The sequence below is a fragment of the Coturnix japonica genome, chromosome 3, assembly GCF_001577835.2.
Source record: "Coturnix japonica isolate 7356 chromosome 3, Coturnix japonica 2.1, whole genome shotgun sequence".
In the NCBI taxonomy this organism is placed as follows: Eukaryota; Metazoa; Chordata; class Aves; order Galliformes; family Phasianidae; genus Coturnix; species Coturnix japonica.
In genome coordinates, this window is record NC_029518.1 from 61,817,274 (window position 1) to 61,836,463 (window position 19,190).

Below are 19,190 nucleotides of genomic sequence, written 5' to 3' on the forward strand. Positions count from 1 at the left end.
TTAAACAGTGATCAAATTCGTCTTTATTGAGTCATTATATATAACATCTGTAAGGAAACTGCCTGGAGATACGAGGGTAGAGTATTTTATCCCACAGTATCATGAAACAAAACTAACTGCAAGAAGTGACAGCCGTTTACCACAGGAGCATTGATGTACACAGCAGAGGGAGATATTTCTAACACGAGCCCTTAAAAAGGGTACTGTCATTTTGTTTAACCAAAATTCTTATTTAACAACAAACAACACGGTTTTCTGCAAAATAAAAATCTCATGCTGCCACGTGCAACCCCCTGCTACTTCAGTACGTCCTGTTTGGGCACCTTCAGGTTTTTCCAGCGCCTTAAAATTACTCTGTATTTTTCACTCTCAGTCTTGTCAGATACTTTTTTTAAGACTACCCGCATCACTACAGCAGTTCCTGTTTCTTTATCTTCACCTATTAAGAGATCCAGCGTGTCACCAATTTTCACCTGGAAATAGAAAGAGAAGACGAGCAATCGTAAGCAATGTCTGGAGAAAACAAAGTCCCACAGTCGGGGCCACATTAATATTGCTCCTTTCATGCCATTTGTTCCCCTGAATCATTCAGGGGAGGAGGTGGGAAGGCTACTCCAGACCCACTACAGATCCATTCTCCCACTGTGAACTTTTAGGAAAGCCCCGGCATTAAGCAACTAAATGTCTCCTCGTGACCTTCTCTGTCAGGAGTTTTGCCCTTACTGAATTACAGCCAACGCCTAACTCTGTGGAAAAGGTATCGTTCAGGTTTATTACCAAATAGGGCTTCCTGCCAATCTTCTTCTATCAACACATAAAAAGCAGCCAAATGCAAAGTTCTCCTTCCTTTCTTAGGAGCACCTTCAACTGAATAGTGCAGCTCAACTGTTTGTGCCCCCTTGCAAAATCCACAACAGCAATTTAAAGACGAGCCCTAACTTGAGGGCAATGGGAACTAAAACTTCTCTCCTTACTTGCTGTTCACCACAGTAATGCCACCTGGATCCCCCTCACCTGAAGGGTACTTAGAGGTATGCTGGTCACCATCTGGGTGAGCTCTGTTGTGACTGAACATGGCCAGCTGGGCCTGCAGCCCTTTGGCTGAGTGTGTTGTGTCCTCTCTTACAGACAAAACAACCTTTCCTGGGCTACCTCAGTTTCAGTCCGTTTCTATCATCAAACTTTAACCATGTGCCTACTCCACTAATACCTCAGATTTAATCACCCCTAATCCATCAACTTCGTATCTATCATTGCATCCTTCAGCAATAAAGCTCTGTCCTTGCTGCCACCTGCCTTCTCCTTGCTTTCAGCCCATTTCAATACAACAGCTCTCCCATGTGCCTTAGTGAGCAACACCATACCCCAGGAATCACAGTCACACACACAGAAAGCTAGAAATGGTGTAGCCAATGCCATTCACCTCTGCAGAGCCACTTAGCGACTGCTTCTTCTGACCCAAGCAAAAGGAAGGAGAAGAGGTCACAGTTTAGTTATTTTCTTACACTATATTAAAATATTTAAATGTTAAAGAGTCTTACAGTTCTACTTTTCTTCCACAGTTTTTCTCCATTCAGCCTGAGTTCGTTATTGTAGAATGCATCTTCTACTTTACTGAAGAAAAACAAGGTTTTATTGCATTGACAGTATGCAGCAGAACAAATGCAACTGTTGATTTGCAAACAAACAAGAAAACCATCCACATGCAAAGCGGATTTTAGGACAGGACAGTCTTGAACTGGAATTAATCTTTCACAGATGGTTATTGAAATGGTAGATTATGGGCGCTCTGCACTATAGGTGCAAGAAATAAAAAGCTGTTTCTGAAGAGTTGTCTCCCGAATACCCAACAAATGAAATCCTCTGTCCTGCACCAGCCAGTTCAATTGTTTTTAAGCGATCAGGTTATCTAACAGCACTGCAGTGTAAGGCTTCCGTAGGTTCAAGATCAGACTTACTGATGTAGAGTTGTATGCTGTTGTATATCTGGCTGACTCAGTGTATAATTTACACTTACCCTCATCTTTTTCTACAGCCATTAAACAGCATGTTATTTATTCCCTCTGTCTTAAATTAGGTCTTTTTGCATTACTTAGTATGTTTTCTTCATTTTAAATAAAGGGTGATTGACAGAAAATGCCCCAAAACAAACAAGAACACTCACAGAATCACAGAATGACCCGGGTTGGAAGGGACCTCAAGGATCATGTAGTTCCAACCCCCCTGCCTGGCAGGGCCACCAAACATACACCTTTACTAGATCAGGTTGCCCAGGGCCCCGTCCAACCTGGTCTTGAACACCTCCAAGGACGGGGCATCCACAACCTCCCTGGGCAGCCTGTTCCAGGGCCTAACCACTCTCCTAGTAAAGAACTTCCCACTAACATCCAACCTAAATCTTCCCTCCTTCACTCCAGACATCCTAAATCAAAACAGCTACATAAAAAAATAGTTATTCTAACAATAAAGGGTATAAAACCTCAACTGTTATCAGCATGCCATCTCTCTCACCAGCAGCTTCTTTTTCATACTTACTTTCTTGCAATGTCTAAGCCAGCTTTCATGACCACGTCGTATCGCAGAGACTGCACCACTTTTTCAAGATCTTTGTAATCTTTTACTACGTTGAGGTCGTTTTCCAATTCATCTTCCAAATCGCTTTCTTGTTCATCTGCCTCCTCTTCTTCCTCCTCCTCCTCCTGTAAAGTTCGTCTGCTCCTCTTAGAGCTTTTGCTACTTTTGTTCCGCAGAGAGAGTACTGAGATATACTCTGGAGAAAGTCTTAGTGCACAGAGTTTTACTGGGGAAAAGCTAAACCATCTTCGGTCGTTTACTGTACTTGCTTGACAGCTACAGAATATGCTTCTTCTCCAAGAGAGAAAGGGTTTATTAGAGGGGAATTTCTCCCACAGTCCAACCCAGACATTCAGTTTTCTAAACACGGTAACGGGCAGCCTGAAGCCAGTCATTGCGCACCCTACAATGAAATAAACATTCACGGTTAAAAACAAGCAAGTCCTTTGACTACTGGAAGGCTTTCTCCTTGGATGACACAAGTTACAAGAAGCCAGTGCTGAAACCCCCAATGCAACACTCCGTTCCTCTTCTGCAGTTCAATATTAACTGTCTAAACATACCTATGGCATTTTGCTCCCTCCATCTGACAAACCAATTGTAAAAGAAGCAGAGAGGTAGCTATTTCATAAAAAGCAAAGGGAGAGTTATGCTTGTTATGACTCCTCCTTGGTGAAAGCAACTTGCTCGAATCCACAGGTAAAACCCTAAAAGGTGAAGGTTTCTCAGCTCCAGGCTCTGCTCAGACCATGCTGCTCCTGGCTGATGGAAGGCTGCAAAGTGCTTCAAGTGGGAGCGAGCATCACCCCAGCACTCCAGCAAAAGCAGCTCAGCTCTGCACACTGCAACAGGGCTGGGGCCAGCAGCTCCTGGTTCTGCTCCTTCTGGGGCCCACCCCTCAGCTGGGGGCACCTCTCAAGCCACATGTGAGGCTGGCTTTTGTATGGCTGTGTGTGTACTGCATGTGACCGGAGGTTGTTCTCACAGAATCACAGAATGACCCGGGTTGGAAGGGACCTCAAGGATCATGTAGTTCCAACCCCCCTGCCTGGCAGGGCCACCAAACATACACATTTACTAGATCAGGTTGCCCAGGGCCCCGTCCAACCTGGCCTTCAACACCTCCAAGGACGGGGCATCCACAACCTCCCTGGGCAGCCTGTTCCAGGGCCTAACCTTCTCTTGAGACCAAAGTGAACACTGCTGAAACCAGAACGGGATTCCTGTGCAGTCAGCTGCAGTAGTGAAAAATGTGTGACTACTGGCTGCAGAAACACAACCACAACCCCTATGGCTCTGCTCTCACTACAGCAATTTCAACTATTAGACACACAGTTGAAAATCTGCGAACCTCCCTAAAGACTTACAGCCTCTTCTCAGGCCGGGGACAGATTCCTACAAGCTCTCTGAAGCCGCCAAGATTGCCGTTATTTTACACTGCCGACCCAAACCCGCCCCCGGGGGCACAGGGGCTGCCGAAGCCCGGAGCCAAGGGCAGCTCCCGGCTTCCACCCGCGCTGAGCTCGGAGCGGAGCTCCCAGCAGCACAGGGCCGCAGACGCCGCCCAGCGCGGCCCTCACCTCGGCCCAGGCCCCGCCGTTGACGGCCGCCCAGGCCCGACCGCGGCCCGTCCCGCCGCTTGGGGGTCACGTTGGCCCCGCGTTTCCCTCCGCCTCGTTGCCGCGCTGCCCCGTTCCGGAGGGAGCCTCTCAGCAGGGCAGGCCGCCACGGTTACCTGAGTTCCCCGGAGCCACAGGCCCGGGCCCGCCGCCGCCGTCCCCGCGCCGCTGCTGGCAGGCCGGAGGTGGGGCCGCCTCAGCCCGCGCTCGGCGCCCTCTGCCGGGGCTACCATACCAATGGCTATCCATAATCCTTTCTCTTTGCAGTTTAGCCTAATATGAGGCCAGGTCCATCCCTCTGCCATGCCCCACTCACACCTCTCCTGGTGACCACTTTTCAGTTGTTCAGCCTTTGGGAGATTCTCCTTATCCACACCAGATGGGTACAGAGTGCAGTCACATCCAACCAGCAGCATCTTGCCCTGATCACAGAATCACAGAATTGTAGGGGTTGGAAGGGACCTCCAGAGATCATCGAGTCCAAGCCCCCTGCCAAAGCAGGCTCCCTACACTACGTCACACAGGTAGGCGTCCAGGTGGGTCTTGAATATCTCCAGAGAAGGAGACTCCACCACCTCCCTGGGCAGCCTGTTCCAGTGCTCCGTCACCCTCACTGTAAAGAAGTTCTTGTGCACATTCGTGATGCAAAGGGCCATGTAAAGTTCAGGGTAGTTTTGGCAGATGGCAGAGCACCTCTGCTTTGAATTTCTACTTTAAAATGCCCTTCATCTCATCAGGCAGAGCAATCCTCCCTTGGAAATTATCAGCAAGTATAGGAAGTGCTACATCTGTGGGGCTACTATTGCAAGGCAGCTGTTTAATTACACCTGCCTAAGTTTTGCCATTATATTTTCGAAGGAGAGGCATTTATGTCAGGGATATTTTGTAGTGAAGCAATTCCTCTGGAAAGTTATTTCCCTCCCTGTAAGCCTCACTGGAAAGGAGGCTGCAAATATATTTACATCTTTATATCTTGAATGTTCCATTGCCCAGGTCAGAGTTAGTCCGGCATTACACATCTTTACTGCATCCTCATACCAAAAGGCAAGATAAAGAACTTGCCTGAAGTGCTTCTGTCTTCTATATTTTTCTAATATGATGATACGATGGTCTGTTCCAAATCCAGAATGCAATTAAGCCACTGTTCAACACCTTTTCCTGTAAGCCTTACAGTCTTCAGAATGTGAATTGTATTGCTCTCAGGTCCCGCTTCACTATAGAGAAAATGTAACTTGGCAGACAAAAGCAGGCATCATGCACCCGCTTTAATGACCAACAAGACAAAAATGAAGGCAATGTTAATGACTCCTACTTTAATTACATCAACCCATCTTTCTACCCAAAATACTCAGACTGGGTAAAGACCGCAGTGCAATGTATCTCTTTCTCCAGTTTACCATTAGATGGCAGTGATTAGCTCCCTGACGAAGCTCTGCGAGCTCAGGCTCCCGCTTAGAAGCTTTACTCAGAAGCATTTTCACGTGGCACACTTCCATATAATATTCTACGGCATTCAGCCATAAAAAGATTAGTCTTCTTATGTTGATATCTCGGAGAGAAAATTCTTGCTAGCCTTTGACCTGTATGTTGGAATCTATAATCAAGAAATCCTTCTGCCATTGCTCAGGTCAAGTGACAGCAGTAGATCTACCGGTACTCTTAGCATCTGAAAGTAAAGTCAAGGCCACCATACAGCCTTCCTAGCCCTGTTAGTAGCTGTAGCTGTACCATTATGCTATAATGCTCAAACTACCATTACACAATGCTCACCTCACCAGACTACTTGTCACTGCAGAATTATCTTCAGAGTTACCTTGCTGTAACTACACACCCTGTAAAATACAGTGCTTATTTCAAGGTGCACTGAGGAGGTAACCAGCTGGTGTTCTATGTATATTTATATGGCCTGGGAAAACAGAGTGTCCCCGTGTGAGCACCACCCTTAACTTTGTCCATATTCATTTGAATAATGAGCTGAATCTCCCTGACCGCTAATTCACCCCTTCCAGTATTACATACCGACTGCAACTGATAGATGCTCTTTTTTCTTAGTCCACAGCCTGGAGACAATTCCTCTAACTTGTTGTTTACATCCAGTCCACGTCCAAATAATCCTAACACCTCTTTCTCTAAAGCATATTCCTGAAAGCTGATCCTTCCTGAAGCAGGAACTCCTTTTCTGCTGCCTCTCCCATTGGCACACTGTTCTACACATTTATCCATAGCATCTACTGTATCATTTCTACCATAAAACATTGTGGGTTGTTGTTTTTTTCTCTCTTTAGGATTCCTCTAATGTCTCTAGCTCCTGTGTATGCTTCTGAATCTTGTCTCCTTTACTTACTGACTCTTTGAGTTGCCATTTCATCTCCCCCGATAGCAATGGCGTTACGAATTTCTGTCACTTTTTATTGCAGCGCCTGTGTCACCCTGCACACAGAATCCATTTGTTTTTTACACTAGAATGCCCCATTGAGCCATAATCAGAAAGAAAAAGAGGATAGGCAGTGCTGACTACTTTAATCACTACTAAAGAAGCTGATAGAAGCCATCCCAATAAATCATAGCACAGCGACCCACCTAGACTAGAAATTAATAGAATGCTGGACAGCAAAAATCAGTTTTCCATCAGTAGCTAAGTTTATGGGAGGAAAAAGAGCAGCTTCCTTTAGTTAGCCTGGCATTCAGCCCAGCTACCCACAGGTTAAAGGCTTCATAGTTCCACCACTAATTCTTCAGCTCAGTTTGGTGAGAGGTTTGCAATGAGAAATGTTTTTCCTCCTTGCCTTGTTTAGTAATAAGATACAATGCCTTTGTTTTTGTAGTAGAAGTTAAAGTATGTGCTTTTAATATAGGCTTCTGGAAATTCATTCATTCTTCAGCGACCGTGATTGTGCTGGCTTTGATTGCAGCTCCAGGATTCATCTAGCAGCAGGTGGAAAATGCAACAAGAAGGAAAAATAATCAGCAAAGCATTTGTTATTTGAGACTTACTCATTAGCCACAACAGCTACATATTCCATGAACAAATGCTAATTAGTTTGAATTAGTTATTTACTTCTGTTTTCTCTGTATTCGTCTCAGATTAATGGCTTTACTACTTAGAATATAGCGTTCTCTAATTGATAACACCTAGTTCAAGTTATACACACACATAACTTTAATATAATTAATTACCAAAGAGAGATTTTGGATTGTTCCCTCATCTGTGTACAGTTAAAGAGCTTATTTGTTTGTTTGTAATGTTTTATGTTGGGTTTGCTTTTAAAAGCAGAAAAAAAAGGCTGTTCAAAGTACTTCGTGTTTCATTGTGACTCAGAGACATTAACATCAGTAGCATGTATAAGCAGTAGTGCATCAGGAAAGAGAAACGGATCTGTAGACTTCAATACACCCTATATATATATAGGGTATATATGTGTATATATATATATACACACAAAACTATATATATATATATATATATACAAAATAAAGGAAATAATATGATTAAAGGTGCATTAGGGGTGGATGAAATGTCAGAACAGTCATATTGTTTGGAGTCAAGGATGTCTTGTCCATCATTTAGGTCCAGAAGTATGAAGAGAATGTGTGAATTACACAGTAGTAAAATCTATCTTCCATGAAAGTTCATCCTTGCAATGCTTTCCATTTAAACTCTGGATGTTCTCACTCATAAGTGTCCTATCTCTCTCTGTACCTTGTCTAATAACTTGCAGTAAAGAATTCCTCATCTAAAAAGACACCTGAAGTCTTAATGTGATCCATGATGCAGCTCTCCATCTTTTCAATTCCCCAACTTGTCCCTTGTCTAAGATGAAATGGAAAGAACAGATAATCTATCTTCTATATCTTGTTCATTCATGCATGTTTTAATCATACTCATTCTTGTTTTCTCTTCTAAATAAACAGCTCCAGCCTGTTCATCAGAATGTTCCCTGTAAGTTAAAGTTCCTTTAAACTTACCTTGAATCATGAAGTGGAGGAAATGACTTTTGCTCCATGTCTTTAGGCCTGTTATCTGACAGTAAGTCTCATGAGTTCTGCAATGCTAGTGAAGGTGCACTTGTGAAGAAGGATACTTCAAAAGAGATGGGAAGATTTGATTATGTGGCTGGAACTGTGATGCTCTGGCAAGACAGATCCTTTCCACTAAACCAGCAGCAGGAGAGACAGCCTAGATAAGGAAAATATACTGTTCTTTTATGTTAGCAAATACTGACCTGAGAGTTTCTCAAGGTAAAATCCAGCAAAAATGGACAACAAAGAAACTTACCACCAGAGGATGTCAGCATAGATCAGCATAAGCAGGCTAGACCGCGCACACTGGGAAGCTGCATTTCTCTCTTCCAAATTGTCCTTTGTAAAATGATCAGCATCTGAAGTATCAACACGTGCTCACTGTTGGGGATTAAGTAAAATAATACAGTTATGACCCATGTGACTACTGAGAGCTGCAGTGTACTCAGACTGAGCTTAAAATGGACAAAGTGCCTGGGATATGCCGTAGTGTGTAGAAAGTTTCAATCTATACACAGCCAAAAGAGTGAAAAGCTGGTTAGGGGCACGGGATCCAGTGATTCTCCTTGGAAACTGATGCTCCTAAAATATTTAAGCTCAAATGGATCAAGACTTTCAGATAAAGATGAGAGTAAATTAATGGATGTGTCATAGTTAGATCTCATGAATTCTGTTCAGTGCTCTGACTACATTCATCTTGCTAAAGCTTGTCCAGATTCAAATGCATTACTTTTAAGTTTCAGAGACTACTTCTCTATTTCTTTTTATAGATAACTACTGTTTACTGCCATCCATTTCAGAGGATCCTGTTCGCTAATGTCTTATGCAAAGTGACACAAGTCTTACTCCTGATCACTAGATTGAAAATGATGTATATTGGAAAGTTGAATCAACTTAAAAGAATATGCACATGGACTTCTATTTAACCCAAAAGATCGAAGTAGTTTTATCCCTTCTGTTTGTTATGCTTTCTCATCGAATATGACATATTTAACCAGGAGAGATGTGGAGTGCTCTTCTGACCTTGAAACATAAAAAGAAGCAGAAAAGTGAGCATTTAAAAATGGTACCTAATAGTACACCTCAGCACCATGATGTATCAGCACCTCCACCCATCACCAATAGTTCTCACTAAACCATGTCCTTCAACACAGTGTCCAAACATTCCTTGAGCACCTCCAGGATCACCTCCCTGGGCAGCCCATTCACTGCATGACCACTCTTTCAGAGAAGCAGTATTTCCTAACGTCCAGCCTAAATCTCCCCTGGCACAGCTTGAAGCCATTCCCTCTAGTCCTATCACCAATTAGCAGTGATACAGTGCTCTGGAAGTTCATTTAAGTCACCCTACAAGACCTTTGCACCAGCTTCACTTTTTATAGACACAGTTCCAGACCTCAGGTAAATGCATTAGGTAGAGAGAATGGGAAATGCTGTCTGGTTGCTATTCCATCATTCTCCTCTGTATTAGCTTTGACTTTAAAGTGCCTCAGCTGCTGCTGTAACCCCAGGGGATCATGCAACAGCTGTACCACTGCCTTTTCTCCCATAAAAGGTGGAAGAGGTTGTAAAGGAAATTTTCCGCCTGGTTTATGATAGAACAGTCTTCACTGTGGCTGCTGGAGTGTCCTAGAAAGGTTACATTCCTTTGGCATCTCCTGCAGTGGCAGAATGGGGATCTGGTATCAGAACAGTTCAAGGCCTCACTTCATTGCTGTGATTCATGTGACTGCTCCCATAGGGGATTCAGATCTCTGTAATCATGAAAATCCAACTTCTCGTCACCAGCCTTAAGCAGACAACCAGCAAACACTGAGAAACATAAGATCCTCATTTTCGAAGAGCACTACAGGCTACGCCTCTAATAGTAAAGGACTGGAGCCTGAATATGTTCAGAGATTTTAAAATCAAATACACACCAAAAAACAAGGAAACATCACCCAGAAGTGCTTCAGGGTTTGTGTAACTCTCCTAAGATCTTTCATCTTGGAACAGAGCAAGGATCGCATCGATTCAGCAAGGCAGAACCTACCAGGGAGGATTCCCAATACAGTGTTAACTACGCCAGTAGCTAGAATCTTATGTACAGGTTACAACTGGAAGAACCTCCTGTTCCACTTGTTACACAGGTTTCCTGCTCTTTAAGGAATAATGATAATAATAAAATATTCAGATCCAAAGAGCATCTGGAACTGCGAGCTGTGGTCTGAAGGCTGAGCACTGGTGGGAAGGTACCCACCCAACAGCCGGGGGGAAGGTGGGGCCTCAGCTCTTCAACTCTTCACTCCTTGTTTCTACCATCTGGAAATACAGCTTTCTTTACCCGTCCTCCCCGCATCTATGAGCTCGGTTTTTAAATAGAAAAGCCTGATGTTCTGAGGGAACTGGGGTTGCTCAGTCTGGAGGAGACATTATAGATCTGTACAACTTTTCGTTGTGGTGAGGTGGGAGTTGGCTTCTTCTCCTGTGTAGTGATGGGACTGGAGGAAACGGCCTCAAGTCGCACCAGGGGAGGTTCAGGTTGGAGATAGGAACCATTTCTTCTCAGAGAGAGTGGTGCTGCAGTGGCACAGGCTGCACGGGGAGGTGGTGGAGTCACGGACCCTGGAGGTGTTATAAAAACGTGTGGATGTGGCACTGAGGGACCTGGTTAGAGGACATGGTGGGGATGGGCTGCTGATTGGACTAGGTGAGCTTAGAGGGCTTTTCCAGCCTTAGCGATTCTATGCTTCCGTGATCTTCACAAGCAGAATTTATCGCTGCTTCTGATAAGAGATAAGAGATGACAAGCAGATGTGATCCCTTGTGGCCACGCCGTGCTGAAGCGCCAGAGCACGAGGTGGGCACAAAACAAAGGCACAGACGTTGTGCCCGCAGGTGGGGAAACGCAGCTCAGCCCCATAGCCGGACCGAGGCCGGGGCGGCGACGCAGCCAACACCTCGCGGGGAGCGTAGGGAGCGCGGGGTCGGCGCCGGGGGGCGGGGGCAGAGGTGCGGGTAGGAGGTGGGGAAGGCGGCGACGGCGGGGCGTCACGGCAGCCCGCGCTCCTATAAAAAGCCCGGGCGCGGCTCAGCCGTCTCGTTCGCCGTCGCAGCGCTTGGATCAGCGGCAGCATCGGTGCGGCACGCAGCGGATCAGCAGCAGAAGGGCATGGGGACGGCAGTGGGGACAGCGCTGGCGGCACGGCTCGGCCTGGGGCTCCTGCTCCTGGCGCTCCTCCTACCCACGCAGGTGAGCCCCGCCGCGAGAGACGGGAGAGCGGCCACGCGGGGACCCTCCCGGAGCGGGGTGCTCCTCCGGGGGAGCCTGCGGGGCGGGGGCCGCCGTTCGGAGCCCCTGCCTCTACCCCGGGGCGAGCTCGGGCTGGGGGGGCCGCTCGGTGCCGCTCGGCGAGGTTGGCTCTCGCCCCTTTGTCTGCGGGATCCTCGAGAGAGCGGCACGGAGCGGCGGTGCGGGCGCTTCGTCTCCGTGCGGTGCCGCGTGGCGGAGAAGCATCGATTCTCCGCTGAAAAAAAGAGGCTCAAATAATAATAAAGCCGAGCGGCCCTCGGAAATAAATAAGACTTAGAGCCCGAGGGCGGCCGGTCCCGCTGGTCCGAGCCCCCATGGTGCGGGTGAGGCGCGGCGGGGTGGGCGGTCCGGGGCTGGCTGCGGGTATCGCCGTGCCGGCCGAGCTCCGCCGGCTGCGGGGTGGGGAGGCAGCGCGGTGCTCGTCCACGCTGCGGGGACGCGTTTCTAAGAACCCCTCGTGAAAAGGGCCCGTAGCTCCGCACGGAGCGAATGAGCGGCGAGAAGCTCCCGAGAGGGGGTTTCAAATCCGCTTGCTTTTGTTGTTTGGAAAGAAAAACTTCGTCCCTTTTGAGTTGGTCTCAATAGAGCAGGGTCTGATCGTGTGGGTGCCGATGTTTGTTAAGGGAATGTAGGAAGCTTTGTCTGGGTTCTCTGGGGTTTCTGAGCCCTCCCTTTGCGCACCCACCCAGAATCCGGGCTTTGTGCTCACAGCCGAGGTAACTTAATAAATACGTATCCCAGTGGGAAACAGGGAAGGAGGAATGTGTGAAGACTGAGAAAATTCCGAGGCACGTGGAGTCTTATCTCTTAACCAGTTTATAGGGTCTTAACTGCGCTTCTGTATTGATCACTCACTCACTGGCTTCAACATAAACTTCACTGCTTTTTCTTTTTTTTTTCCCCCCAAGTTCTGCAGTCTTGAATTGTTTCCAGTATATTCGTGCTTGCCAAAAAATCTTAGCTGTCGGAGGCTTCATACTAGCCTGCTGTCTTTCTATGATGTGCTTTTATTCAGGATATGCTCATGCAAGTTTCAAATGTATTTAACGTTGATTTTATAGCCTCAGTGTTGAGGTACAACATACATCACTTCTGCTAAAGGCAGTAATGTTCTCAGCAGCCCTGGAAATACAAGAGAATAAAGGCTTCTTTTATGGAGAGTGTTACTAAAGTAGTTGCTCTTAAATGTTTTTACTTCAAACTCTACTCCCGTGTACGAGAGGGCTCTGGTTTAACATAGGTTTGCTGGTGCAGAACTACAGCTAAGCTTGCTGAACTGTGAGTTTTTTCCCCTCTCCTCCTCCTCATGATTCTTACCTTTTGTTCTCCACCCTCATGTCTTCCACTGGAAGGGAAGGACCAGCTTCAAAGCTCAGCTTTGAGAGCTTTCCTGTATGTGTAGGGTACAGGTTTATGTTGAAGTTACATAGGGTGCAAATTTCTACTGTTCTGTTGCAATTAATGCAGAGTAATGAGTGGGGATTTTGTTCCCATTGTTCTTTGTCAGCATCTCTTCTATTTGCTGGTATTGTATGGGCTTTCCACTGCACTTCTTATTGTCTGTACTAGCATGCCAATAGGTTTTGATTTAATCAGTATAATTCCATTAAGTTCTGCAGTTCAGTACTACCACAGTGTTTCAGCCTCCCCTCTGTTATCTTGCAAAGTCCACTTAAATAGGTCTGTCATTCAGAGGACTGCCTGGCTCCTGATTTTTATTATTAAAGAGCAGAAAAAAAAAATTGCTTTTCATTAACTTTCTCTACCCACATTCTAGATCTACTGTGATCCCAATGGAACAAGTCCAACACCTTCAAACAATTCTTCAGCGAGTTCCACTTTGCCAGCTGCCGTAAATTCACTGAACAGTACCACCGTTCACGGACATGGAAATGCCCTTCAATCCGCCACAAGTCTCCTTTTCATTCTCTCAGTTTCTCTTCTGTATTTTTGCTGTTAAGAGAAGGGCAGGAAAATGGCTACCACTCCCCACCCAGTTTCCTGAACCATCTGAGATGGCTAGATCTTCGACCTAGCATGAAAATGAATCAGTCCAAACTCTGCATCAAACCAGCTTGGTTCCACTCCATACTGTAACTAGTACCAGTCTGACCTAGAGAAGCACCCCCACTGTTCTGACTTTCCAAAGCTGACCAACGTGAAAAGGATTTGCTCATCTTCGGCGTGGAGGTGAAATGATGTGCTCTTTCACCTAACAACTTTGAAATTGGCATAATGATGGAAGCAAAACCAGACAGTATTGACACCCCTGATTTAAAGCTGAGAAGAAATACAGTGTCCACGATAAGGATGGATGATAACACTCCACCAAAACAGAAGGCTAGAGACTTTACCTGCAGCTTAGAATTGATACCTTGAAGAGGTGTTTACCCTCCATTAAGTTCAGTAAAGTCAGAGCTCCTAGAACCTCTAGGAAACAAAAGCTTGAATGGTTCTGTTTCTCACACAGCCCATACAGTTATAATCTATGGCTGGTAGCAATGTATGTGAAAGATCTTCTAGATTTAATTTGTGTGAGACTGCTGCAAGTCTAAACATAAAATACCACATCATGTAAGAATCCTCTTGTTTAATTTCAATTACCAAATGGCTAATCAGGCAGGGCTAGTTTGGAAACTATTAAAAATGACCAGTTTTCCTAAGGGTTGAATGGGGATTTGGTTTTGACATTTTATTTAAATTGTTTGCATATTAAACCTTATGTGCCAGAGTAAGGAGGTGTGGAAGCATTGGGAAACGTACCAGGAGCTTTTTGTTAATGAAGTTCAGAGAGAAAAAAGTGAAGGGTTTGATAAGCATCTCTTCTTTCTCGTTTCTCCTCCTGAGTTCTACAAGTTATACGAGTTGTTTTGGTTTCTTTTTATTTTGCTCCTGGAACTTTTCTTAATTATGAAGGATTTATAGAATCTCTTGAGTAATGTTTTAGTGCTGCTTTCTTTTTGTATTTGGCACAAGGTGAATAACAATTTGTTTTGAAGAGTTCTAATTGTGATGGTTTACTTTAAACATGGGCTGATATTTGTGGTTGGGAGAAGGAATAAGGAATGGGGGGAGGGGAGGGAAAGCCAAAAAGCAAGACATTAAATGACCAGATGTTTGGAATATGAAGATTGGAGTCTGAAGTTAATCAGTCAATTTAAAAATGACCTTTGTAAATACATTTTTTTTTAAAACCTTTCTGAATCAAAATTGCGATGCTTGCACAGATTGTTTCTGTGTCAATCAACACTTCATATCTGATCCTTGGTCAAAGCAAGCTTTGAGGAAGTTCAACCGCCTTAATGATATCTTCTAAGGAGGAGGTGGTGGGGGGGGAAAAGGTTGATGAACATGAGTATATATGTTCCTATCACTCTGTATGAATACATAATCTCAGTATAAGATTGCATCGTACAGAAGTGGCTCTCTAAATATTTTTTAAATCAACGTGTTTCAGTTATATTACCACCAATCCATAATATCATACATTGATAACAAACTAACACGTTTATGTCAGTGAGTTATACATGGACATTTCCTTATGCTTATCATTTGTATCCAGTAAAATGTTGATTGTATTTTTGTTTGTGTAATTATGCTTTGACTTACTAGCTACTGATTTTCATTGGAGGGGAAGACCTGTAAATAAAATGGTGGAAAAGCAATGCATTCTATATGCGCCTCCAGACACCACAGAAACTTGTAACTGCATAAAATGAATGAGCTGTTAAGTGAGACAGTGTATGTGATTAAAAACCTCAAGGTCTAGAAATGCTGAAGTGTGATTAGTTTTATTCTTCTCTGCAAGGTTTAGTGATGTTGCAAGCCTGGATTCTGCTCTGAAAGCAGTGAGTGAGATTCCATTAATGTTTCTAGTAATGAGTAAGTTTTCCATGTTTATTACAGCCTCCCTTTCGTAGTAGTATGCATTCATTTTAGGCAAATGGTGCTTGAACAGAGTTTTCCTTTGTCTCTCGTGGTGGCGAGTTGTTTCCCTTACACCAGCTAAGGTTGTTTTTTCAGCTTGTGGTTATATAGAGCGTATGAATTAACTGCTTCAGCTTTCTGCTCCCCACACACTACATTAATATAAGAATATCCTAATATCGCAAGTTTCACCGTGCTTGCTGAGGATAGAGGTTAAAAGTAGAAATGCATGCAATGTTTTCCTGAAGAGCAAAAACAAGCGATTTGGAATTCAAAAGCAGGCATTTACCAAGCATTTACAGTTCATGACGTTCTGGAGTTGTCTGTGTTTTGTTTGTTCTTTTCAGGTATGCACCTCCCTAATAGCCCCTTTGTTCACGCTGATTGTCCCTGCTCCCCAGACATGCAGCAATGCATTTAAGAGTGCCCGGCTACTTGGAGAATTTGCGCAACAATCTGCATCTTTTTTTCAGTGGGAAAGAGGCCCCGGAGAGGCCTCCTGAGTTCCGGAGGGAGCACAGAGCTCAGCCCTTTGTGTTCCTTCACTTTTCCAGTAGGCTGAGCAAACCCAAGAAGCAGCGTTGGTTTATCAGAGATCACCATTTGAGCATATCCTGGGGCCTGCGGGGAACTATTGGAGCACATTGTTCCCTTACTTAGCTTTTCTCTGAATGCTCAGAAGATAAAACATCGACTTCTATCCGTTTATCTTTCTTGGTAAAACAGCAAACTGTCAAAATACAAATATTCCAGAAACTGAGACCCAAAAAATTGCTGAAACAACAGGCTTTTGTTCTATGATGTGTCAGTAACACGGATGAAATGGAGGAATATGCTTGGAGCAAAATGTTTGCCAAATTCTTAAATGAATGGGAATGGTTGGATCAGTTTGTGCTTTATGGGGGGGAAGATTGCTTCTTAATAGCATTTATGCATATTTAGGCTCATGAGTTTTCAGTAGATCAGATGAGTGAGTTAGAAAAATGATGGTGTAACCTTTGTTCTGTTCCATTCCGTCACAGAACAATGGAATCGCTGATGAAGGAATCCACTCAGTGAGAGAGAACGTGGTGGATTTCATTAATGAAATGGGAGGGACAGGAGAGAAATAGAGCCCACATACTTCATGACTTATTTTTCTTTTTTATGATACCTATAGTGAGTGGGTGGGACCAGCTCTTACCTCTGCTTCTCTTTCATGAATTTGTTCAGCTGGAGCACGTCTGGATAACGTACACGTACGTTGCAATGACTGAAACAACCCTGCTTCTGTTTGATGCATGGCACTGCTTTTGTTGTAAGCATAATGTTAGCCACGTAGGTCTTGAATAAAGTATAGTGTTGCTATTCGAACAAATTAACCTAAAATGAGCAATTAAAATTTGTGTGTAGCCTACTCTTTTCTTCCATTTAAATGTTGTATTCTGAATTGCCTTTTTTTTTTTTTTTTTTTTTCAGCTGGTTTAGAAATCCATAGAGGCTGTAAAGGAGTGTGTTCAGAGATGATACCTGCAAGGTGGGATATTCTGGGCCACATCTAATGCTGTTACACCCATAAGGTTCTTCTTTAAGTAGCTTTCTTGCTTTCAGCACCATGAAAATGGTTTGGCTTGAGCCTTTCACCACACATGATAAGGCAGTGTGCATGGGGCTGTTGTATGCTATTAAGGATGGCTCTGCTTGGTACGTGTAGAGGTATGACCTTAGCAGCTCAATAAATGACTTCTAAAATCAATGTGGTATTTATTTTGTCAAGATATTCTCAGCTTTTAGCATAATCCCCCAAACGTTTAGGATTTGTCCTAGGATGCAAATGCTCCCAAGCTAGTTTACCATTGACACACACTCTGATTTCATTAGCACAGCATTTCGTGTGGAGTCATTTCTCCCTAGAGCAGCAATTAGGCAGCCTGATGAACTGCAGAAGGACTCCTGGGAGCAAACACTTGCAGGGCCTGACTCCTTGTCATGCATCTGTACAAGTCAGCGTTTTCCCTGCACTCAGGTTTCATCGGGCTCCACAGTAATGCTCACAGTGGCACCTTCTATCTGGACGTGGGGATGTATATAAGCATGCATATGTACAATCAGAGGCAGTTCAGAGTGATTTGTGTTTTGTGTGCCTTCAGGCTTTGTAGGGAAGTGATTTCCCATATGTGACTGAAATGGCTTGGATAGCAGATAATATCATCCAGCAGCTGTATTGTAATAGATACAATTGGAAATGTTTCTTGTTTTTGCATTAAAGATAACTTTGAAATTGGATCTGTCAGCTCTGCCTGGTAGCACACAAAGCCCTTCATTATATAGCACACACTACATTTATGCACTGTACAGGTCTGCCAGGCCCCCGTGGATGAAGAAGCTGGTTGTTGTAAATCCATCATTTTATCTGCAGCAGCTTTGAGCAGCAGCCTTTCTGCAATTTGTGCTCTAAGATGTCTTGTTTTTACCATTATGCGGTAGCCTTGGGAAAGATACTCGATCCTTGCTTTGGTTATCAGACTTCAGTTTTCCAAGCTGAAGCCCTCAGCTTCCTCCTCATGAATGCATAATTGCTCTGTTTTAGCCTTCAGTAAAATGTCTGTAATGAATGACCCAGAGCTGAACAAAAACAGTTCGTTTCGTCCAGCCCAACCAAAACCCTGATTTAACAAAATCTCATATAGGAAAGGCCATTCAAATCTCTTTTGAACCCACTGATACTCCCTCCTATGTATGCGCTATAAATACATGAATAAAACATTTTCCAGCTTTTCAGAAGTGATCTGAGACTCTTTCTTCTATGCTTTCAGCTTAGCAGGAGCTATGCTTTAACAACTGATGGGGATACAATATAAAAACGGAGCACACAGCAGAATTAAATCGTGGCAGCCTGGTTTTGCTGCATAAACTGAATGATCACATTCCACCAAAATCTCTCTTGAATGACCTAGTGTGAAAAGTATTCTTTATGTGGCACAAATTATTAAAGGAAGCAACGCCTCTGTAAAGCAATTGTTCTGTTTCCCTCTTTTCAACAACTGCTGCTGAAAACACTGCCTGGACATTGCTTACTGTGCACTATTGGACTTGAAGGCTGCGATCACTATACTGAAATGTGTAAACTTTACAGAATAAAGCCTGAATATTTATTCTGCTGAATTCTGTTAAAACACATAAGTTTGGGGGGGTGGGGGGGGAAGGTTTATGAGGAAGTAAGAATGAGCTTTGAGACCAGAGAGGTACAACTACCAGACTACAGTGGCAAATGCAAATTATCTGCTTGATCCAGTAGGATTCAAAACCAAATGAGTACCTGCAGCTAATTGTAGTGTTCAGAGCTATAATAGCAAGGACAAAAAACCCATTTTAAATGGCATGAAAACTCTCCTGTACTGAGGACCCTCATTCGCATAGGAGTCAGAGAGAATTCCCCCTGCAAGCAGATGGCTTTGTAGGTGCTTGGTGCATTCTCTCTTAAGCCAGTCTGGGGGCATGGAAATTGTCTCAGTGGGGCCTTTGCTCTAACATGGCAGTTCAGGTGTTTTAATGCATCAGTACAAAGAAGTTGTTAAATAACAAGCAAGAAGAGGCTCCAGCCTTCATCAAGGCTGTGAAAACAACGCAAAAACATGGCAGGCATTAATAACCTGAAACATGATTCTAGAAGTTGCTGTCATGTATCTTCTATTCCTACTATCTACAGAACTTATTGAGGTTTTCAACAATGCTCTGACAGTATCTTTGTAAGTTTACAAAGTATCTTCAGATTCCTT

At 44.2% G+C, this 19,190-nt stretch overlaps 2 protein-coding genes across 3 annotated transcripts; one reads left to right on the forward strand and one right to left on the reverse strand.

Moving 5' to 3' along the window:
* On the reverse strand, positions 1-4,407 carry MTRES1 (mitochondrial transcription rescue factor 1). Of its 2 annotated transcripts, none has more exons than XM_015858650.1 (4): positions 4,310-4,407; positions 2,536-2,977; positions 1,542-1,614; positions 1-473 (listed from the first exon to the last, which is right to left on the reverse strand). In XM_015858650.1, the coding sequence occupies exons 2-4, from the start codon at positions 2,967-2,969 to the stop codon at positions 297-299; spliced, it is 684 nt and encodes a 227-aa protein (XP_015714136.1). In that variant the 5' UTR covers positions 2,970-2,977; positions 4,310-4,407; the 3' UTR covers positions 1-296. The 2 variants fall into 2 exon arrangements, with proteins under 2 accessions (XP_015714136.1, XP_015714138.1); XM_015858652.2 differs by lacking the exon at positions 4,310-4,407 and adding an exon at positions 4,155-4,256.
* Positions 4,408-11,218: 6,811 nt separating this feature from the next.
* CD24 (CD24 molecule) lies at positions 11,219-15,278 on the forward strand. The gene is made up of 2 exons (XM_015858776.2): positions 11,219-11,445; positions 13,283-15,278. The coding sequence occupies exons 1-2, from the start codon at positions 11,365-11,367 to the stop codon at positions 13,463-13,465; spliced, it is 264 nt and encodes an 87-aa protein (XP_015714262.1). The 5' UTR covers positions 11,219-11,364; the 3' UTR covers positions 13,466-15,278.
* Positions 15,279-19,190: the final 3,912 nt, after the last annotated feature.

Coding starts and splice junctions, on each gene's coding strand:
- MTRES1 (XM_015858650.1), bottom strand. CDS start 2,969: ATGACTGGCTTCAGGCTGCCCGTTACCGTGTTTAGAAAACTGAATGTC. Junction 1,615..2,535: donor GGCTTAGACATTGCAAGAAA/GTAAGTATGAAA, acceptor GTTTTTCTTCAG/TAAAGTAGAAGATGCATTCT. Junction 474..1,541: donor TGTGGAAGAAAAGTAGAACT/GTAAGACTCTTT, acceptor TTCTATTTCCAG/GTGAAAATTGGTGACACGCT.
- CD24 (XM_015858776.2), top strand. CDS start 11,365: ATGGGGACGGCAGTGGGGACAGCGCTGGCGGCACGGCTCGGCCTGGGG. Junction 11,446..13,282: donor CGCTCCTCCTACCCACGCAG/GTGAGCCCCGCC, acceptor CCCACATTCTAG/ATCTACTGTGATCCCAATGG.